This window comes from Belonocnema kinseyi, chromosome 9 (genome assembly GCF_010883055.1).
Source record: "Belonocnema kinseyi isolate 2016_QV_RU_SX_M_011 chromosome 9, B_treatae_v1, whole genome shotgun sequence".
Classification (NCBI taxonomy): Eukaryota; Metazoa; Arthropoda; class Insecta; order Hymenoptera; family Cynipidae; genus Belonocnema; species Belonocnema kinseyi.
Window position 1 is genome coordinate 64,772,202 of NC_046665.1, and position 23,473 is coordinate 64,795,674.

Genomic DNA, 23,473 nt, shown 5'->3' on the forward strand with positions numbered 1-23,473 from the left:
AAATCAGTCACTCGCATTTACTAGGCAGTCTGATAAGTCCCTGAAAAATGAAACACGGAGACGTTTTTTTGGCCAAAGTCGGTTTTATTTTTCAACATACTCTCCTTTTAGGTCGATACAGCGAGTCCAACGATTTTCTAACTTTTTGATACCTTCCGAAAAGTACTCGATCGGAAGGTCTCCAAAATACGCCTCAGTTTCAGCTATGAGCTCCTCATTTGAGTAAAAACGTTTACTGGTGAGCCATCTCTTCAGGTTAGGGAACAAGTAAAAGTCGCTGGGGGCCAGGTCTGGTAAATACGGTGGCTGAGGAACCAATTCGAAGCCGATTTCATGCAATTTTGCTTGTGCAACTAAGCATGAATGAACAGGCGCATTGTCGTGATGATAAAGCGGTTTTTCTTCTTCAAATGCGGTCGTTTTTCGGCGATTTCGATTTTCAATCGGTCCAATAATGATGAATAGTATGCTCCGGTTATGATTTTACCTTTTTTAAGATAGTCCACGAATATTATGCCATGTGCATCCCAAAATACGGAGGCCATAACCTTTCCGACCCATTGTTGCATTTTTAGACGCTTCGGAGCAGTTTGGCCCGGTGGTACCCACTGTTTTGTCTGTTGCGTTGACTCAGGAGTGTAGTAGTGGATCCAGGTTTCATCCATGGTTATGAATCGGCGCAAAAACTCGGTCGGCTTACGCGAAAATAATGTCAAATTCTGCTGGAAAGTTGTCACACGAATTCGTTTTTGGTCCACACGTTCCAATGTTATGCCTACAGCATTAGCTACCTCTCTCAATTTCGTTTTGGGATCATTCAACATCATATCATGGATTTTTTCGACATTTTCTGGTGTAGTGACCTCTTTTGGTCGTCCAGATCGTTCAGCATCAACTGTGCTCGTACGGCCACAACGAAACTCGGTAAACTACTTATGAATCGTTCCAATCGACGGTGCAGAGTCCGGGTAATACTTATCCAGCTTGGCCTTGGTCTCGGATATCGTTTTCTTGCGAAGATAGTAGTGTTTGATCAAAACTCGAAACTCAGATTTTTCCATATTAAAAAAAACTCGGAGGTTAGTCGCTTCTCAGCGCTGTAACTTGTAAATGCGTAAACATAAGTGGCTGAAGTTATGTCAGGCGTCATTTGAAGGATCAAGCTCGACGAAAATGGTTCACATTAGTGAATACTAATGCCATCTCTTAGAATTTTCAGGTACTTATCAGACTGCCTAGTATGCTTTCGCCGAAAGTGAGCAATAAAGTTTGTAAACTAAAATGTACGTTCGCTCATAATACGCGAACAAAAGAGCGAAAAAAAGCTCTATCGCGAAAATTACACAAATGTGGAATATTATAAGGACGAATCTAAAATCACTATAAACTGGCGAAATTTTCGTTAGAAAATAGAAATTTATGCGCCGTCGGTAATTTTACCAGTCTGGAGAATTTTACTATGTACAGCGTGAGTCCTTTTTTTACACACTCTGAATGTAGTGATTTTCAACACGTCGTATGAATTCATGCAAAGCCATAGAATTAAATCGGTAAGAGACGTCATTCTATACCACAGTGGAAATTTGCTTTCTAACCTGTAATTTTAATGCATCAAAAGAGAAATTTTATATGTGTAAATTTACACTTTGAAGTGCAATTTTAAAACGTATTTTTTACGTTTTCTATTATTTCTATTTCTTCATCGTAGGCTTTCCTCTTTTTCTCGTTTTTTTTTATTAAATGCGAATAGAATGAACATAACACAATAAGAAAAATCAACTATTTTTCGTTGAAAGTTCATTCATTTCGGTTAAAAAGTCTGCTATTAAATTTGTAGTTGAAAATTCATCTTTTTTATTTAAAAATTTTGTTATATGCCTCAAAATTGAATTATTTTAATGAAAATTCAACTGCTTGACTGAAAATTCGCATTTTTAGCTTAAAAATTCAACAATTTTATTGAAATGATCTCCACACAGGGAATATAGGATGATTTTTCATGAAAATAGGCGAATAATAACAGCATGCATGAAAAAAAAAATAATGTAGGTACTATATTACATTTTATATGGAACGATTTAAATTCCCAAGATTTTAAGTCGAAATATATTGCATTTTTAACAAAAAAGTTAAATTTTCTACCAAACAAATTTAGTTTTATAGTTGAATTTTCAACCAAAAAAGATAAATTCTCATTGAAAAATGTTTGATATTGATGATATTTTTGACGATATTTCTTGATATTTCAAACAAAAATATTTTCATTTTGAAAAAAAAACATTTGAATTCAAGAAAAACAGACGAATTTTTAACAAAATAGTTGAATTTTCTACCAAAATAGTAGAATTTTAAACCAAAAAAGACAAATTTTCAATAAAACAATCCAGTTTTTAAGGAAAAAAGAGGACTTTTTCTAATCCTTGAATTTTCAACAACAATTTACATACTAAACAAAAAGTTGAATTCCGATCTTAAACTCACCAATTCTCAACAAAAAATGGTATGGTTAAATATTTAGTAAAAAAAATGGATTTCCAATCAAGAAAAACGAATTTTTGAAAAAATAGATACATTTTTTACCAAAAAAGATAATTGCTAATAAAAAAATTAATTCTCAACAAAAAAAAACACACAAATTTTCGACAAAATAGTTAAATCTTCATCTAATATCATTAATTTTTATCAAAGTAGTTCAACCTTCAACCAGTAGTAAAATTTTCGACCAAAAAAGGATCACTTTTTAAATGAATAATCAAATAATGTTTAAAATTTAGGAAAATTATGACAAATTTTGTTTTTATCTTGTTATAATTAAAATTCAGTGCATATTTAACATATTAATATTTCCAACGAAATATATTTTACAGGTATTAGGGAAATAGTAAGATTTTATGAAAATATATTATTTTAAGTAAAATTATTATGAAAAAATCCAAACTTCACGTTTCAGCTTGCGAAAAAAAGCTGTCAAGGCATCGAATGGCTATATGGACAAATACAACATAAAGAAACGAGAAAAATAACTTGACATTATTAATTAAACATTCAATAACCCTCTTGTCCTTGAAAATGATTTCGCATTCTCATAGGTAATAAAAGTGCAAATTAACTGAGTGAACAATGTGTCATTCGCGAAACACTTAACTAAAATATTATTCTATCGATAAAAATATATTTATAATAATTTTTCTGTTCTTATACCTGGGTTCACTTCTCCTTAAGGTTCCATCTTTTGTACAAACTATGACCTCCCTACTTCCAGGAGTAAATTGTATCAGCCATCCAATGCAGGAAACCATAAAACAGCAATTTATATAAAAAATTACGAGTGCCGGGTACTTATTCGAGCTTCTCCAATCTACCATAAATGTTAGCTGTAAAAAAAGGAATAAGTGAAATTGTAAGTGAGTTAAAGACAATTAATCCAGATTTTATTCAATGTTAGATTTATATTTTATCAGGGTGTTCAGTTAAAAAAATTAATTTTCAATGAAACTGATTAATTTTTATAAAAAAAAGATGAAATTTCAACCAAAAAGATTATTTTCTACCAAAAAAGATGAATTTTCAACAAAATCCATGACCTTTCAACAAAATGGATGAATTTTTAACTAAAAATGATCAATTTTCAATCGAAAATGTAATAAATCAATTTGCAGCTAAAAAAACATTTCGAAAAGGATGAATTTTCAAGAAAATACATGGATTTTCAAAGAAATAATATGATTTGTCAACTAGAAATTAAATCCTCTTATTTTCAGTTAAAAAAATTTATGTTCAACCAAAGAGATTAATTTTTAACTAAAATGATAGAATTTTCCACAGATCTAGTTAAATTTTCAGTTGAAAAAATTATTTCATATAAAAAAAATGAACTCTCAACCAAATAGTTAAATACAGCAATATAAAACAACTTTTACAAATGAAGAAACATTGTTATTCAATTCTATATTGAAATTTAAAAAAATTTAAGAATGTTCTAGAATAATTATTCTTTCTTTTTTAACAGAAAAATCTTTGTTGGTTGAAAATGCAACTCTTTTTTTGTTGAAAATTCGTCGCTCTCGTTTTAAAATTCATCTCGTTTGGTAGAAATATAATTTGAGTTGAAAATCTAATTATTTTGTGGACAACTCGGTTCCCTTTAATGAATTTTTTTACTGATTATTAGGATCCATTTTCTTAAAATATCAACTATTATATTTTTCGTTGAGAATTCATATTTTTTGGTTAAAATTTTAAATACGTGGTTCATAATATTAGTTGAAAATTCAACTTTTTTTCAATCGTCTTTTTGGCTTGAAAATTGAAAAATTTGGTGAAAATTTTGTTCTTTTTTAACTGAACGATCTTTCTTACTTGAAAATGCAAGTCCTTTGGCAAAAATATAATTAGATTTGAAAATATAATTATTTTGTAAAAAATTTGTCTTTTTTGTGTTGAATTCTACAGTTTTAAAAATTTAAAATAACCATTTTTTTTGTTAAAATACCACCTAGTATATTGTGTTAAAAATTAATTTTTTTTTTAGTTCGAAACTGAATTACTTTGTTAAACATTCATTTTTGTTGGTTAAAGATACATTTGTTTGGTGGAAAATTCGTTTTTTTCCTTTGTTTGAAAATTCATATATCTAGACAAAAATTCCACTTATGTTGGTTAAAATTGCAAATGTTTGTTTAAATATTAATTTTCTAAGAAAAATTACCTATTTGGTTGAAATGTTGTTTTTCTTAATTAAAATAGACCTTTTTGTTAACCATTTGCGGGTACTTTGGGTGTACAGCCACCGAGAAGTAATATAAAAAAGAAAATTGTAAAAAAGATATGAAGAGGGGAGTGGGGGTAGGGATCGCTAAATTAGTGAAAAAATAGGGCCTACTTGTCAGGCATGGGACCCTAGCCAGTAGCCTGCATCTATTCAAGTTAGAAACATTTGAAGAGCGTTGTGGATATCTATTCACAATTTTCAGATTGAAGAATAAGTATACTTTTTCTTTTATGGCATAAGAACTGCTAAAACCACCTTATAGCTGAAAGTGTATAGTTTATGAATCACTATGATTTTTATAATTTAAAATAATTTTAAAGAAATACTCATAGGAAACGCAATTTTTTTCCATTTGCTATCATTTTTGGAAATTTATTACGTTTAAAATTGTACTGCCTTTTGCCGAACTAAAATATCTATACCAAACTTGTACTGTCCTGAAATTCTAGAGATTTCATTTCACCCCTACAAAGTTTAAAAATATTTATTTCAAAGATTTATTATCTCTGAAATAAGTTATGGGTGGCTACACACCCAGTGCGCCAAGAACGGTATGCTAGTAAATTTGCGTCATATCAGAGGGTTAATAATTTAAACTTTTCTAGTTGAAAATCCGCATGTCTGCAAAAATTCACCTTCTTAACTTGAAAATTCAATTATTTCGTTGAAATTGCAGCTGGCTTTAGTATGAAAATTTGGCCATTTGGTTCAAAATTCATCTTTGTAGGTTCAAAATTTAACTATTTTGTTGAAACTGCTATATTTCAGCTTGAAATCTTAGGAATTCAAAGATAACATTCAATAAAGCCTGAAATCAGCGGTATTACTTTTGGCCTTTCCCCCCCCCCCCCCCCTAATAGCGTGACTTTTGGCTAGAGACCTATTTTACGTTTATAAATTCTTTTAAATGACATTAATTTAGATAAAATATTGCATTCAATACAAACAGAAATATATATTTTCAACAAAATATTTGAATTTTCAACCAAAAAAGATTTTATACACATATAAAGATTTATAAATGAAGTTTCAACACAAAAAGACGAATTTTGAAAAAAAATTAATTTTTAGTTAAACAGTTGCATTTTTAACGAAAAAATTACTTTTCAACAAAGAAAGATAAATTTTCAACAAAAGAGTAAAGTTTTTAAGCCAAAAAGTCGAAAAAAAAGATCATTTTGAAAAAGAAAGATGAAATTTCAACAGAATAGTTGAATTCTTAAATAAAACTTTAAACTTTCAATGAGAATAATTTTCTACCCAAAAAATATGACTTTTCAACAAACAAAAAAAATGAATTTCCTACCAAATATAGTTGAACTTTCTGCCAAATATTTGAATTTTCATCAAATAAGTTTATTTTTCTACCTAAAAAGACAATTTTTCAACAGAATACATGAATTTTCTAGCAAATAGTTGAATTTTAAATTTTACCATATACAAGATCAAATTTCAACCAAAAAAGGAATAGTTAAGTTTTCAGATAAAAGCTCGGATAAAAAAAAACTTTCGACAAAAAAAAATTGAATTTGTAACCAAAAAGGTGAATTTTCGACCAAGAAAATTAATGTTTGAAAAAAGACGAATTTAGAACAAAATATCCGAATTTTTAAAGTGAAAAAGATCAATTATCTACAATAAAATTTAATCCCCCCCCCCCCCCCCCCCCCCCCCCCCCCCCCCTCCCTCAAACTGGTAACTTAGTTTATGGAAAGTACCGCCAGGGGACTTTTTCTTTTGGTACTACACCACTGTCTGGAACATATTGAAACTTACCACTGTAAATAAGTTGAAAATAAAGCAAATTCCAGCCGCCCAAGCAATGAAAGAGTGGATTTGTTTATGTTCATCACTGGAGAAAAAGGGATCATTGCACGGGTATCCACAACCATCAATACCTTCGAATACTGCAAGAGGATTATCAGTCTGTATGAGAGGTGCAAGACATCTTCCTGAATTATTGAATTTGATGTCCCTCGTGTCATGTCGACATCCTGATGGAAAGCGCTGAGTATCTTCACATTTAATGAAATTCGGCCAGATTGTATGGTTCAAAACGGCTCGACAAGGTCCCTTAACCAATCTACATGTTTCTTGAGATGGCATATTGATCACATTGTCGGAACAACTTGGCATGAAAAGCGAACACACGAGTGACTGAACAATCGTCCAACATTTTGGGATGTGTCTCAGACCTTGGAGTTCAATCAGTTTTTGCTGGAATAATAAAAAGGAATACTTTATTAATAGTCCATATTGCGATCATATACTAATTATTCTTGAAATTAAAATGCCAGGATCTACTTGAAGCAAAAGAAAAAAATAACAGGCCTCAGATGTTTAGGGCCGTGAATAAATTAAAATTTGGTTTAAAATAATTTTTAAATGCTATTTAAATGCTGTATATTTTAACTATTATTCAAAAATTAATATAAAAATTTAAATAATTAAATGCAAATTTTTTTATATTTTTCTAATAACAATTTAGATTAATATTATATCATTCATTCTAATAATTTTATTTGCGTGTTTCGTTCAAAATTCATCTTTTTGGTAGAAATTTAATGATTTTGGTTAAAATTAATATTTTCAACTAGAAACTTAACCTTTCCATTATTGGTAGAAACCCGGTTGAAAATTTAACTGATTGATCATTTATGTATTTTGTTCAAAATTGTTTTTTTTTTTTTTATTGGGAAAAATAAAAATTTGCATTGCAGCTGTTTTTAATTAAAAATAAAAAGCTATAACTACTTTCTTAAAAATCAACATTAAACTAAAAATCAAAAAATGTAGTTGAAAATTCCATTGATTGGTTGAACATTAACTTTTTTTTTGAGAATATATATTTTTGAGTTATAAATCCAACTGTTTTGCAGAAAACGCGTGTTTTTCACTTGAAAATTTACCAACTGAAAAGTCACCAATTTAGTAGAAAAATAAACTAATTGGTAGAAAATTCAAACACTTGGTAGAATATTCAACCTTTACGTAGAAAATTCGTTTGCAACTTTTACATTTTTCTCGTTAAAAGTTCATCTTTTTAGTTTAAAATGTAACTATGTTGTAGAAAACTTTACTTGCTAACTAGAAAAGTCAACAATTTAGTAGAAAATTCAAAGATTTAGTAAGAACAATTAATTTTTTGTTGTAAAAATGTACCAATTTCATTTTGTTTAAAAATTTGCCTTTTTTGGTTCAAAAATTTAACTATTTCGTTAGAAAATTAGGTAATTTGTTGAAAAATAATTCTGTTTGGGTGGAAAATTAGTTTTCTTGATTAAAAATGAAACTATTCGCTTAAAAATGTATGAATTTTCTTGAAAATTCTTCTTTTATATAGAAAATCAATCTTCTTTGTTGCTAATTGAACTATTTAGTTGAAAGTTGATATATCATATTTTTTTGGTTAAAAATTCAAATGTTTGATGGAAAAATAATTTGCTTTATCTGGGGATTTAAGTATTTTCTTAAAAATTTATCTTTCCTGGTCAAATCTAACTGCTTTTTATTTTAAATATATCTAAAAAATTATTTTGTTTGAAAATCCAAGTATTTTGTAAAATATTAATCTTGTTTGTTTGAAAAATCATCTTGTTTTGCCTAAATTATACCTTTTCTGGTTAAAATGCAACTAACTTGTTAAAAAATAATCTGTTGCGTTTGAGAATTAACTTGTTTGTTTAAAATTCAAGTGTTTTGTAGACAATTCTTATTTTTGCCTCAAAAATTTAATAATTTGGTAGAAAATTGAAGTATTTGGTTAAAAATTTAAGGATTTTGTTACAAATTCGTCTTTTTTGGTAGAAAATCAATTTTTTAAGTTAAAAATGCTATTGCTTGGTTAAAAATTAATCTGTGTTAGTTGAAAATATGAACTAAAATGAACTAAATAAAATGTTGACCAGTACCACACCCATTGCTGAACATTTATTTAATGTGTTGAAAACTCATCATTTTTATTATAAATTAATTTGTTGTTCTTAAAATTAATCTGTTTTAGTTGAGGATTGAAGGATTTGTACTTTTTTGTATGAAAAACTGATCTTTTTTAGTTGAAAAATCCAACTATTCAGTTCCAAATATTTTGAAATGAAATCAATATAAACTAAAGCTAATAAAACAAAAGTAGAACCAACATTACAGTTATTATTCAAACTATTTAATTGAATGTTTATGTGATTTGTTGAATATGTGTCATTTTTGGGTGAAAATTCAATAATTTTATTTTAAAATTCGCTCTTTTTTAAGTTACAAATTACTTATTGTACTGAAAATTTAATTTTGTTATTGAAAATTTAATTGATGGTATGAAAATTAACTTTTTTTAATAAAAATTGATTTTCTTGAGTCGAAAATTAAATTGTTTTCTTTTCTCGAACAATCGTCTTTTTGGCTTGAAAATTTAATAATTTGTCACAAAATTAATTTTTTTTGCAGAAAATTAATCTTATTGTTTAAAAATTTAACTATTAGCCAAAAAGTTTAGAAAGAGAAAAAATATAAACTAAAATTAATCAAATATCAACATCACATCAATTGTTAAAACTATTTGGTTGAAAATTTATGTAGTTTGTTGAAAATTCGTATTTTTTATGGAAAGTTATTCTTCTTTGTTGAAAAAGGTAATTTTTTTTTAGGTGAAGATTCAAATATTTTGTTAAAGATTTCTTTTGTTTGGGTTAAATACAACTGTTGTTAATTTTATATTACAATTTTTTCAAATATCAACTGTCACACTTTTCTTCGAAAATTAATCATTTTAGATTGAAAACTCATCTGTTTGGTTGAAAATTGAACTGCATTCTTAAAAGTTCATTTTTTTTTGGTTCAAGATTCGATAATTTTAGTTGAAAATTCGTTTACTTAATTACAAATTATTCTATTAACTGAAAATTTAACTATTTTGTTAAAAATTAACTTTTTTGATCAAAATTCATATTTTCGGGGTTTAAAGTTTAACTGTTTTGTAGAAAATTCGTCTTTTTCAATTGAAAATTCAACTTCTTTTACAAAATTTCTTTTTTTTTGGGATAAAAATTAATCTTCTTTGCTGAAAATTAAACTATTTGCTTAAACATTTATATATTCCGTTTGAGAGGATTCAAGAATTTTGTTAAAAATACTTCCTTTCTGGCTCAATTCAACTGTGCTTGATTTAAAATGAAGTCTGAGGCCTGGATTAGTATTTAATTTTGAACTTCAATTTACACCTAGAACATCCTTAAGGTTTCTTTGGTTTAGAACGCACCTTTATCATTTCGATTGATGAATATTCAGGAATGAGTTCAAAGGAAGTTTCTGAATAAGGAAGAATAGTTCCCATGCACGAAAGGTTGGTTCCTCTCGTCCGAATGCATGTTCCATTTCTCGTACAATTTGGTGGCTCCACTGTTTGGAGGTAATCAGAATCCTTCACTTTATGTTTAATGCTCAAATCTTGGTCTTGACTGAGTTGTTCCAATTCTCTCCAAGCTTCATTTTCATTGGGTTTGTAACTTTGAGCAAATAGAAAATTTACACCGAGTAAAAGGGGTAGTAAATACATCATCTGAAATAAAATAAAACGACACATTTTTTTATTCATGATAAATCCCAAACATATTATAATTTAATATTTTTAACATTTATAAGATATAATTAAACTAATTGTTCAAGTATTGAGGCTCTGTATTCGGAAGGCTAGAATTGGAAACTTATAATTATTTAACTATTAAAGCTTTCGATTTTACTTATACTAGCATCGTCAATCGCACGCTGTAAAATAAAAATTTCGAATAACTATTCATTTTGTTACATTTTGTTTAAACTGACTCGAACTACTCCTAAAATTGTTTTCATATCTTTAACAAAATAAATGGCAATTAAAACAAAACAAAAATTACTTTAAATATTCCCAGGAATCTTTAAAAAAAATAATATCTTAAAACCTTTCAAAATCTTTAAAAAACTCAAAATTTTATTTCAAAATCTTCAAATCGAAATTTTTTTGGAACAAATTTTGCAAAATTAAAAAAATGCTTTCAAACCTTCTAGATTCTCTTTATTTTATTAAAGTAAATGTTGTAAAATATTATTTGCTGTGTTCCGACAAATTTCAAGACATTTTTTTTATTCTCTTGAAACCTTTCAAAATTCTTTAAAAACTTCTAAATTTTTTGTCATTTAACTATTTAAAAAAGCTTCCTTATTTAAAAGGCTTCATATTTGGAATGATTCAATTTGAAACTCATAATTATGTAACTATTACGAATTTCTATTTAAATCATTTAATTTTTAAACTATTAAATTGGAAAGCGTATAAGATTAAGGAATTTATATTTTCGGTAGTTAATCAATCGTTAAATCTTTATAATTAAACTTTGACATTGTCTGAGTATATAGGTTTCAACCATAAGTTATTCGATTTAGAAAAAGATTCCATTTTAATTTATTAAATCACCCGAATCATTCGATAGAAATTACAATATATTTTTACCATTCAAAATATATTATTAAACAAATTGTTCAACTATTAAGGCTCTCCATTTGGAACGTTTCAATTTGAATCATACAATTAAGTAACTATTAAATATTGATATTTTAAATAGTTCCATTTTTAACTATTACATTTTTAGTTGAAAATGTATATTTCTAAGTTGAAAATTCTACGAGGTATTTGGTTTAAAATTCATTTATTTCGTTGAAAATTCTTTTTTTTTATATATAGGAAATGTATCTTCTTGACTGAAAAGTCATCTGTTTTTGTTGAAAATTTAACAGTTAAAATATCCAGACACGAATTTGCTACAAAACTTTTATGGTTTAAGATTCATCATTTTAGTTTAAAATTCACCTCTTCGATTAAAAATCATTTTTCTTTTTGTTGCAACTTAATTTTTTTAATCTGAAAATTGAAGTGATAATTGATCTATTTTCTTAAAAAATAGTTTTTATTTTTGTTGAAAACTGATTTTGTAGACTTAAAATTGAACTATTCTATTTTTACTTGAAAATGTATCTTTTTGAGTAAAAAAATTCTCCTAGGTGTTTGGTTTGAAATTCATGTATTTTCTTGAAAATAAGTTTTTTTTTGTAGAAAATTATTATTATCTTTTTACTTAAAATTTAGGTATTCCATTTATATTACAAATTTATTCTTTCTTAGTTGATAATTCAACTTTTTTTCAAAAAATTCATCTATTCCGTTGAAAGTTCATCTTTTTTGGTAGAAAATTAATCTTCTTGGTTGAAAACTCAAGTTTTTGGTTGAAAATTCAATAGTTATCCGAAGACGAAATCATTGCTAAATTTAACAGATGAATTTTCAACTATACTACGCATTTCAAATTAAAAAAGATTCAATTTTACAAATTAAAAGTCGACCATTTCCAAATAAAACGTTTAGAATTTACATTTTTTAAATTTAAATTGCTGAAAAATGGTAAAATATCACATTTGGAGTTTTAAAGTTAAAAACTCGCATTTTTCAAATCTTAAATATTTTAAATAGAAAAATAATGAATCTGGGAATTTTGTTTGTAAAATTAGCTATAAGTAATATTTTTTATATATGTATCTTACTAATTGACAATGCAACGTTTTCCGCAAACGTATAATATTCATAGTAGGGAATTATTCAAATAAAAAGAAAAAATATTTATCTAAAAATTTTAAAAACAAGAGAACACTACGCGAAAAAAATCATTGCTACATCCCTGACCTAGAGTAAATTCCACGAAAATTCCAGTGGAGGATTTTCAACCTGCGAGCGAAAGCCTCCACCCACTGTATATTTATAACCGTACATTATTTCCGGTTTCCATATTTATGCAAGTAGCCGTCACCAAAACTAAATAGAAATTGTATAATAAACATATTTTTTTAAATGTCGTTATTTAAAAAATTAAGCTACTTTAAAATTTATGAAAAATTATACCAAAAAATTATGAGGCAGCGAAAAGAATAAAATTCCAATTCCTTTTAAAGCCCTGAGCTGCCAAACGTAACCTCGAATAAATTAAAAATACAATTGTTACAACACATCACTTTATCATAAAATATTCGCTTTATTCTAATTTTATCAATTACAAAAATTATAATGAAAAATGTTTAAAATCTTAAAATGAACAATACTGCATTTTTAAAGGTTTTTCACGTTATTAATCGAAAAAGAGTACATTAAAGTGCTAAATTAAAAGGGTTTATAATTGATTTAATTCGATTAATGATAATAATTTTTACTGCTGCGGGGATTCAAACCGGCATCGAAAAGATTTCAACATTTGTCACGACACCATTGAATGCAGGAAATGCTCCAATACTTTTCAATGCGTCCTACCCTTTTTAAACAGAAAAAGAACGTAATAAATGATTTTAAAAAAACTTACGAAAAATTTTGAACAGAACCAAGAATCTGAAGCCTGAAAGCTGATGCTTGGTGATACTTTAAATTCTAATCAGTCTCATTGCAAGTGCATTCTTCTCTGGAGCACTTTGCACATTTGGTATTTGAAAACAAAACAGCACGTGGGCACTGGAAAAGGCGTCCCGGACAAGTGCATGCGTAGTTGCATTGTCGCCAAATTCCTTAATAATGCCGGTAATTGCGCACTGTTAAACCGATTAATTTTATATTTTTTAAACGCGACTATTTAACTGTGCGACGACTCAGCGACGCGAACGCAAATTATGGGGACAAAGCATCGGTTCATCCAGACCTCGAGGTAGCGGAGACTGTATACGACCCCGAGACCACACGCACGTTGCGTTCGTTCTAAGACCACCCACGACCCCCGATGCATTCAACATTCGAACCGATCCACCCGATCCATGAATCCTTAACTGGCAACGTCGCACCACCCACTGGCGGAAAATTAAGGGGGTGGGCGCCATCTCTGCCAAATATTTTATCAGTTTTTTTTCTGAATCTAATTTAATAAGGGAAGTTCTGTTTTAAGAGCACTCCTTGTGCCATTGAGCAGAATATATTTCACTAAAAGTTATGGGTTCTTTAACTCTTTAGGGGTTTAATATGTATATAAAAATTCGAGGTGGACATCGCGAGCAGTAATGATAGAAATCTATTAAGGAAATCGCAATAAGAACAGGTAGAGAACATTTTTGGCTTAAAAACTCTGGATTGGAATCAGAGAAAAATTACTGCAATTTCAGTCGTTTTTCACCTGTTTTTCACCTGTATTAAAAGGTATAAACAAATTTGAATCCCTTTAAGAATGCCGGTTCTGTCCTTTGTTTTTGTAATCCTCATTAGGCGGCGAAACAAGATTCCAATCCCTTTTAAAGCCTGTCGGAGCTGCCAGACGTAACCTTTAATAAATTAAAAATATAATTTTCGTTTGAAGCATTAGAGCGCGCTCCAAAAGCAGGGAATTTGCAAAATCTAGTATAGGATTGTATACAACAATACATCTCAATTATAAGATGCTAAATTAAAAGGGATTAAAATTGTTGTTTCTTGGTTCCTTTTGGTATCCATAAGTATTCAGAAAAATATTTTCGGCGTACTCCAAATTTAGTCATTTTTTTACTGAGAAAATCAGCGAACTTCCATTTATCATTTTGATAAATGAGTTACGGATTCTTGATTTTTGATTCAGAGGAATTTAACAGATTTAAAAAGATACTGTATTTTACTTGTTTTCAATATCTTTTCGTTGCCTGAACTCTGTATAAAAAGAAGAGCTGAAAATTTAACTGTTTTTTTTTAAATTCCTTTTTTCACTCTAAAATTAATTTTTTTTTTTAGAAAATTCGTTTCTTTTTACATTTTCATCGGAGAACATATTAGATTTGGTAAATCCCCCCTCCCCCCAACTTGTTTTTGTCAAATGTCCGCGTTATGAAAACATCTGAGAACCCGAAAAACAGGTTTGTACGAATGTGTCTCTCTGTATGGTCTATCTGTGTTCGCGATAAATTTTGAAAAAAAATCTATCAGATTGGCCTTTTGTACACACTTTTAATCTAAGAAACTGAAAGTCAAATTCGTTAGCCAGCTTTTTTTTATAAATATTAAAAAAGTTATACAATTTTGAAAATTGTAGCGATCATTTTTTTCAAGATTTAAAAATTCGATGTGAAAAGTTGAACAATTTATCTCTTACGACTTTTTTCGGTAAATGGGGTTAAAGATATGAAAATAAAGTCAAGAAAAGGAAAACTGTTTTTTAAAAGCCCCACAAGATTATCACAATAACTTTGTTAATTTTCGTGCAAAATCGAAAATTCTAATTTCGATTACACGAAAAAGAATAAAAAAATTTATTTTTTAATATTTTTCGTTCAAACTATGCAATGTACGAAAAAGAAAATAAGACAAAAATTGTGCACCCGAATATGATCTACAAATTTCTTATGAATCACTTTTTGATATGATGCTTACTTTTGGTTTTATTCATAAAAAAGAAACACTGCAAATAAAAGAAACCCAAAATTTTGGACAATGACAAAAGCTACGAAAAAAATCGACAATATTTGTTTGTTCAAAAAAGAGTTGCAAATTTGCCGTTAATAATTTTTTGATAGGGTGCGTAGTTTTCGTTTAAATCGTGAAAATAAAATTAACAATATAATAATTACATTTTTGGAAAACCTGTTTTTCGGATTCAAGGGTCTCAAAACATGGACCTTTTGACAAAAACTGTAGGGGGGGGGGGGGGGCAAATTTGACCAAATCTAATACCTTCTCTGATGAGAATGTAAATATGATTTGTCATGAATAATTTTTTGATAGTTCTGTTTTTGATTTTAATCGTAATAATAGTAGCATTATTAATTAATTAATTAAATAATAATTAATAGCATTAATAACTTAAAAAATTAAGATTTTTGAAACCCCACACACGAGACGAAAACGAAATTAAAAGACAAAAGTTGTGATAAGAATGTGCACACGCGGCGGGCAGATTTTTTTTTTACTATTAATGATGTTTTTCATGATTAAAGCCAAAAATACGTATCCTATCAAAAAGTGGTTGATAACGTATTTGAAGATCTTTTCAAATGAACATTTTTTTTGTACTCATCTTTTACCCTATTTCGCATAGTTTAGCCGAAAAATGAAATGTTTTGATTTTTCATTATTTTGTATGCTGTCAAAAATTTAATTTTGGATTTTTCAAGAAAATTCAAAAATTTGTTATGAAATGTTCATTTTCATGTGTTTTTTGGAATTTTGTAAATGCTATAACTCTGGTAATTTTTAATTTTATGAAAAAAGTAATTAGGATAAATTGTTCGACTTTTTGAATACTATGAATAAACGTATAGAGAATTTTTCAATTTTGAAAAAAATGGTCTCAAAAATATTCCAAAGTGCACACTTTTTGAATTTTCATACAAAATGGCTGGCTAACGAACATGACCTTTAGTTTAGGACACTGAACGAATGTAACAAAGGCCTATTAATTTTTTCAAAAGCTATCGGGTTCACAGACAGGCATATAAACATACATACATACATAGAGACAGCCGCATTCATGAAAACCTGTTTTTCGGATTTAGAGGATCTCAAAACGTGGACATTTGACAAAAACTGGGGGGGAGGGTCAAATTTTACACAAATCTAATACCTTCACGGAGAAAACGATATCGCAAGAATCGCAATATATACCGTAATTCCTGCGCTATATATCGTAATTCTCACATTATAATAGCGTAAAATCGTGATATCGTACATTGCAAGATTTCACATTATATTATTATTTTATTTTATTTTATTATATATACGAGGGTTCTAGTAGTGGCCAAGCGATATTAGTGCTTTAGAATATCCTAAAGAGCTACGGAACCTGCTGGTACGTTATCATATTATGTTTTGTTTCAATACAGAGTTTTTGCGATATCATTGTGCGATACATTTTTCTCCATATTATCCGATGAGAATGTAAAAATAAAAGAATCACATTTTTGATAGAACTAAAAAAACTATAAAAACAATTAATGGAAAAAAGTTGTTCGCCTAAAACAGAGCTACAAATTTGATATGAATAATTTTTCGATAGGACGCGTAGTTTTGATTTTATTCGTAACAAATAACTTTGATTTTTTGGGTAGATTTATTGTAATATGATGAGGATATCCTGTGATTTTTGTTCTCGCTAAACCATTCCATCTTATAGAAGAACCCATTTTTACAGCTTTATGAGTTGGCTTTTATTACACGGAGAAAACTATATCGCAAGAATTGCAATATATACCGTAATTCCTGCGCTATATATCGTAATTATCACATTATAATATCGTAAAATCGTGATATCGTACATTGCAAGATTTTACATTGTATTATTATATTAATTATAGGAGGGTTCTAGTAGTAGCCAAGCGATGATAGTGCATTATAATATCCTAAAAAGGTCCAGAACCTGCCTGTACGTTATCATACTGCGCTTTATTTCAATGCAGAGGTGTTGCGATATCATTGTGCAATATCTTTTTCTCCGTGTAGGATATTTTTTCTCAGAAAGTAGAGTAATTTCAAGCGACAGAGTTTGTAAAAATGTTGATGTATATGGAAATAAACAGTTAGAGTATGAAGACGAACAATTTGAACCGATTTTTCAGATTGAAGAAATAAATAATTAAATTTCAAATAGGAAATTAAATGTTTCTCCTTTTGTCAAAATTGACGACCAGTAAGCTTTCAAAAGTTTATCATTTATCGTTTTTAAAAAAAGTGCTCTTCTTGGGACGAATGGGTATCTAATTTTCAAACAGCTTTGCAAAACTGTACAAATGCAGACAAAAAGATCTGTCTGCTGATGCTGGTTCCAAGAGAATAAACGAAGTAAGTCTTACTTTTAACGTGTCCTAAAGGAACCAATTATATGATAGATCATTTATTCAGTAAATTTTCGATTGAAAAAGGAATATATTTCACTCCTGACCCATACAATGGATATCCTGTGAGTGATGTAGAAGTGCAATTAGCATTCGAAAATTATTGAAGTGATCACGTAGAATACACCAGATAAAGCCCAAATAAAAATTACGTAATTTCACTAAAGGAAAATTTTGGCACAATTGAGAAAGTAAAAAGATATTTAACGCCAAGTAATAGTGAAATATTTCACTTGTTTCGATAAAAACATCCGAACTTAAGAATTGGTCAACCAAAATTGTATTACGCCAATTTTGAGCGTTTACTTATTGGATTAAAAAGTCAGAGAAGGGTTGGAGCGAATATCAAACATATATGGAATAAAATTATGCCTAAAGTGATGTGTTATCTTGTAACCGAAGATTGTCAGTTTGTAGATTGAAAAAAGTGTCCAGGAGCTAGAGGCATTACACTTCAGTCTGTAGGATTGTTAGAGGCAACTCCCGGGTAAAAATGCTTCGAATTGAGTTCGACTCGGTTATGTCTTGAATTCGTCTCCAAGACAAGGATGCCTGGCTGCGTCTCAAAACTGAGTCAAAATATAGGCCTTCGTCTACTTTTATGGCCACGACAGGTAAAACGGTGTTTACTTGTTTTAAGTCGAGCCTGGTCTTGGCAAAGACGACGTTTACTTGACTCAAAACGAGCCTTGTCTTGGCTGAGATTATCGAACCTTGTTTAGCTCATAAATGAGATTAAAATTAATGAATGAAAAATTTGTAATTATTAAATTAGTTATTTTTAATTTATAAATTCAGAATCGGTGGGTCTGAACGAGTATAACCCTTAACAATTTTCTTCAAAAAAATAAAAATGGTAACTTTCTAGAAGGATCTCCTAAGCCGTTAAAAATACCTTTTTGTTAGGGCAAGTATGCGCTCGAAGTTATAAACCACACTTGTTGAAGTCATAAAAATTCGACTCAAGAGATAAATTGATGTCTTCAAAACATAAATTGAAGTCTGGCTCCGTCTCAAAATTGAGACATGTTCAAGTCGACCTTTTCGACTTCAGCATGTCTTGATCAGGGGCAATTCAAGTCGAACTCAAGTCGAAGCAATTTTATTCGGGTGGTTCCACTCAGAGAGATTTCCTCTCGTGTCGAAACGATTTCTCTTGACACGTTTATGTCAAGAGACAAAAAATGTGTATCAAGTAAAAAATATTTATGTGTTTCAAAACAAAATACGCAAGAAGACAATGGTTTTGTTTCAAAACAACTTTTTCTCTGAGTGTTCAGATTATATTGTTTTCGCGATCTGGAAGAAAGGTGACATAGAAAAGAGAACAACTTCTATTGTCAATTTTGTCAAATAGCTAGCAACCTGGACAGAAAAAGCGAATGTTCACATATATGTGTAAAACATTCAAAGAAAAGAAACCAAGGAGGCGAAAGATCGCGCTAAGAGTAATTAAAATCATTTAACAATGTAGAATGGCTTTGTTGAGAATTGGAAGTTAATGGTAAAAGATGCAATTCAAACTAATCATTAGACAAATCATCAGATATCGATATTTACTGTTTGGTATCGAGTTGCAGAAATTAAAAGTTTTTCAGTAGTTTCCGATGATAAAAATCATGATTCTCCACACACTTTATTAGCAATAGATCGTGTTGTGCAAATTATGGAATCTTTGAATCCTGAGAAAATTGAAAACATTACAATAATAACAGAAGGAGCTGCAGCTCACTTTAGAAATCGATATCAGTAACACGCATGGAGTAAATCATCTTGCAAAAAGAAGTGGATGTTTACAGCAACTGGCCATGGGAAATGATCATGTGATCGAATCCTTTGCTCGAGAAGTGAAGAAGTATGCTAGCGCCATTAATCTAATACTGCTTTCACCAGAGGAAATTACCAGTTTTCGAGAAGAAAAGGAAAAAAGAGTGGGGAAAAGTTCCAGGAATTACGTAGAAAGAAGTATCAATGTACTCGAACGAGATGAAGCAGAAAAATCTGAACCAATAAAACACGCGAAACTAATGAAGAAATAAAGTAATGATGAGTAATGAAGTAATGAAGAAAGGTGAAGAAAGAAGTAATGAAAATAAAAAAAACCAGCAAAAATCATAACTTCATAAATTTTTTAATTTAAAAAATTTTAAACATATTACAAAAAATCTTTTTAAAAATTAAAAAAAAATCGAATTTGTCCTTTTGGAAAAAATTGACTCTTTAGTTTTTTCATCTGAATATTCATAATGTCCTGAATACGTGAAAAAAAATTTGGATCAAAAACAAAAAAATACATGTCTCATATTTTACCTTGGAAAACAATATATGTGAGCTCCAAAAAATTCCGTGATACGGCTTTCGTCTTTATAAATGCTAATATGGTCATCAAAGCGAGCACCTTCTTTTGAAACCTGACTTTGTCCGGGCGTACGATGGCCTGAGACTGTACCCCAATTCGAGAAACACAAATAGTATTAGAAGAGCTTTTAGGAAGTTTCGGATTAATGGGTTTGAGAGTATTTGTGTCAGCTTTGTGATCAGTATATTCAAGGGCGTTCTCTGCCTTACGAGTAGGTTCTGGTAAATTCAATAGCAATACATTTTTCTTGCGTGATGTACGTATAGCGATCTCCTTCATACATGGTTCAATATCCTTTAAGCTTTGGGGTGGGGCAGCTTTTGAGTTTTGAAATTTGATTTCCATATCCTTAATTTGCTTGTCTATATTCTCTTTAAGTGCATTAACTTTTCCTTGCAATGTGACGTCCACATTAGTCACCTTGTTTTCAATAGCAGTCAGCCTGGAATTAATCTGAGATACATGTGAACAAAACATGCTTATCTTTGTAGTTAAGTTGTTGACAGCTACACGCGTTTTTTCAAAATCAAGATTTAGATCTTTCTATAGGTCTGACTGGCTTTTTTCGAGATAATTTTTAAGATCAAGTTTCATATCATTTATCAGGGAACTTAATCTATCTACATCTAATTAGGCTGAGTTAGTTCGTATATCATCTGCCGGAGAGTTACATCAAGAGCTGCAACATCTTTGGATTTTTTCCTCAGTATTAGACTTATTTTTTGAAGCACATACCTAATGGTAACGAGTAATATAGTCTGTGCATTTGATACCATTTACAGCTATTATTGGTCTTGTGTGCGTGTTTACAATGCTATCAACTAATCCAGCCGAAATCATTTTTGGTATGCAGAACACAGCATTCGGTCATGTTCAGAGTTTATAGTGATTGGCCGGTAATAAACTAAGGACATTTCCTTAGTTTCGTAATATCGCTTGGTTCATCGAACAGAAATTTCACAAGTCATAATCAGAAACGATACAAGAGCACAGACACAGACGCCACAGATTGGAGGTCAAAAATCCGCTGGTCGTAATGCACATAGATTCCACGTTTTATAAAAACAACCAGTCCCTGCTTTATACTTCACATCCATTCGCATAGTTTCCATACTAAATAGTGATCTACTTATCCAGGCAGCACTCGATTATGTAAAAAAAACTCACTATTCAATGTAGAGTTATGAAGTCATGTGTGTTCACGTTATGGCGACCATTTTAGTTGGAAAACGAACAGGCATCGTATTTCCGAAATGTATAAAATCTTTAAAATAATTCTCTAAAAATGTACATTTACGTTTCCCTCCTATTGCTAATAATCTCATCGATCATATGATTCAACTCCTCCATTTCGAGAACATCCACCGGATCCGAAGTTAGGGTCGCAATTTCTCTCACACTTGTAGATTCGTTTGTTTGGATTCGTTCCTGACAATATAGAGGCAGATTTTCTACCAAATCGCAAATTCCCCCGTTTATCAAATTACATTTAGCCTCAGTCTCGGGTTTTAATTTAATATCACTTTCTTGAAGCAGATGCTTCAAAGTCTTATCCTGTATATATTTACTCCTTCGACTTTCCCTACTACGTCTTTCATTATCACGATTACTGCTCTTACTTTTGATCCTGTCCTGCTGATCCTCTGGCCATTTCAACATTTTCGTTTCTTCTCCAACGTGACTACCATTATCACGTAAAACTTGATAATAATTTTGCGGATTTCCTGCCTCCACATCAATACTCTTCACTTCACTCGTGATGATAGAACTTTCGTTCCTAACTTTCTCGTCCTGACTTCCGCTTTGACTCGGTAGTAAAAACGGCAATAGCTTTCCGACACTCTTACCATTCATTTTAGGAAGTTCGTGGATAGAAAGTGCTGGTCGTCGATTCATATTTGGCAGCTGAATCCCAGAAACAGTAGAAACGTAGCCATTTGTCAAGGCGTTCATGATCTGCGTACTTTGTTGACTTTCTTGAGAAGTACTGCTTCTTCTTCGGAAAAAAGTCCATTTCTTCTTCGCGAATTCTTTTCTTCGTTTGCCGTGACGAGTGCGTGAACTGCCAAACTTTCTCGTCGTTTTCAGTTCTTCAATTGTTAAGGAGATTTGTGAGTCGAGAGAATTTCGTCGAGACTCTACGGAAACTCGACGGAAGCTGCTAATTTCGGAATCAAAGGAGTTTCTTCTGTTGCTGGAAATGGAACCTGAGGAATAAAGTTTGTCGATGATGGCGCCTCTTCGAGCTACTAATTTTGGTAAAGCAGCTGCCCAGGTCGAGCTGAGGGCTTGAGATGCGACAGAGTTTAGGTCGAAATTCAAGCCAACTGGATCCTCATGAGAGCTGCATAAATTGATGGATAAGCGCCCGTCGTTATGGAAGGTGTTCCTCTTGGCGAAAGCTTGTGCGATCACCTTGTGTTTTTTCCGCTTCTTTTCTTCCTCTACCTCGCGATTACAAATTCTGTAAAAGAGAGGGAAATTAATCAATAAAATAATTAATAGATCAATTGAAAATCAGTGCGGCAGGCTTCTAGACTCACTTTAGAGATCAGTATTAAAATAATGTCTAGTCCAAATTAAAAATTGTATAGTCCGAAATCAAAAAGTGTGCAATAAAAAATTGACTTTGTTTTTTCAGCAAAATTTCCAGTTCTCTAACCTAATATTTTTAAATTATGAAAAATTAACTTCAATGTTCATATAAAATGTTATTCTTTTAACTATGAATGATGAAAATTCCTATTTATTTACCGCAGGCTTTACAGTTTCAAGTTTATTTTTTTGATTTGAAAATCCATAGCTTTCTGTAGAAATTGCACTTTTTCTTGTTGAAGATGAACTTTTAGGTTTAAAATGTATTCTTTTTAGAAAATTCTTATTTTCGGCATAAAAATTTAAGAATTTGGTAGATAAATTAAGCTATTTAGTTCCAATTGATGTATTTCGTTAAAAATTCGTCTTTTTTGGTTAAATCTAACTGTTTTCTATTTTCAATTAAAATCTTTTTTTCTGGAAGTATCAGCTATTATATTTTTCGTTGATAAAACAAGTACTCAGTTAAAACTTTCTTCAAAGTTAATGTTTTTGGTTGAAGGTTCATATTTTTTGTTGAAAATTCATATTCTTGGGTTGAAATTTCATTTTTTTGTCGAAAATTCGCCTTTTTAGTTTGAAAATCCATACCTTTCTGCTGAAAGTTCACCTTTTTGGTTAAAAATATAATTGTCTGATTAAAAAAGATTTTATTATTTGATGGAACCGAAAATATAATAGTGGACTTCTCAATTAAAAATAATTATATTCCAGCATAAAAGATAAGTTTTTAAACCAAAAAATATAACCTTTTTACTAAAAGATAAATTTTAAATCTAAAAGGGGGGATTTTCTATAAAAAAAAGACCGCACAGCGACCAAGAAACTTCCCTCCGTTGGTATTGTGGCCTATGAACGAATATTCATTGAGTGTCTCGCTCAATGTAACCACCTCCCTAAGCCATGGG

The 23,473-nt window shown here is 30.0% G+C and overlaps 2 protein-coding genes across 3 annotated transcripts in view; both read right to left on the bottom strand.

Annotated features, from left to right (window-relative positions):
- Positions 1 to 20,024, bottom strand: part of LOC117180095 (protein smoothened-like) — a 28,341-nt gene extending 8,317 nt beyond the window's left edge. The window contains exons 1-4 of one of the 2 annotated variants that reach the window (XM_033372416.1): positions 19,922 to 20,024; positions 10,023 to 10,322; positions 6,548 to 6,988; positions 3,202 to 3,374 (exon numbers count right to left, since the gene is read on the bottom strand). In XM_033372416.1, coding sequence (XP_033228307.1) covers positions 3,202 to 3,374; positions 6,548 to 6,988; positions 10,023 to 10,322 — 914 coding nt within the window. In that variant the 5' untranslated portion in view covers positions 19,922 to 20,024. Of the gene's footprint in view, positions 1 to 3,201; positions 3,375 to 6,547; positions 6,989 to 10,022; positions 10,323 to 13,140; positions 13,521 to 19,921 lie in introns of those variants that run through there. The other variant, XM_033372415.1, reaches the window with a different exon arrangement.
- Positions 20,025 to 21,239: 1,215 nt separating this feature from the next.
- The window catches only part of LOC117180096 (protein smoothened-like), a 29,259-nt gene continuing 27,025 nt past the window's right edge, over positions 21,240 to 23,473 (bottom strand). Inside the window, exon 7 of the mRNA XM_033372417.1 lies at positions 21,240 to 22,434. Coding sequence (XP_033228308.1) covers positions 21,264 to 22,434 — 1,171 coding nt within the window. The 3' untranslated portion in view covers positions 21,240 to 21,263. The remainder of the gene's footprint in view (positions 22,435 to 23,473) is intronic.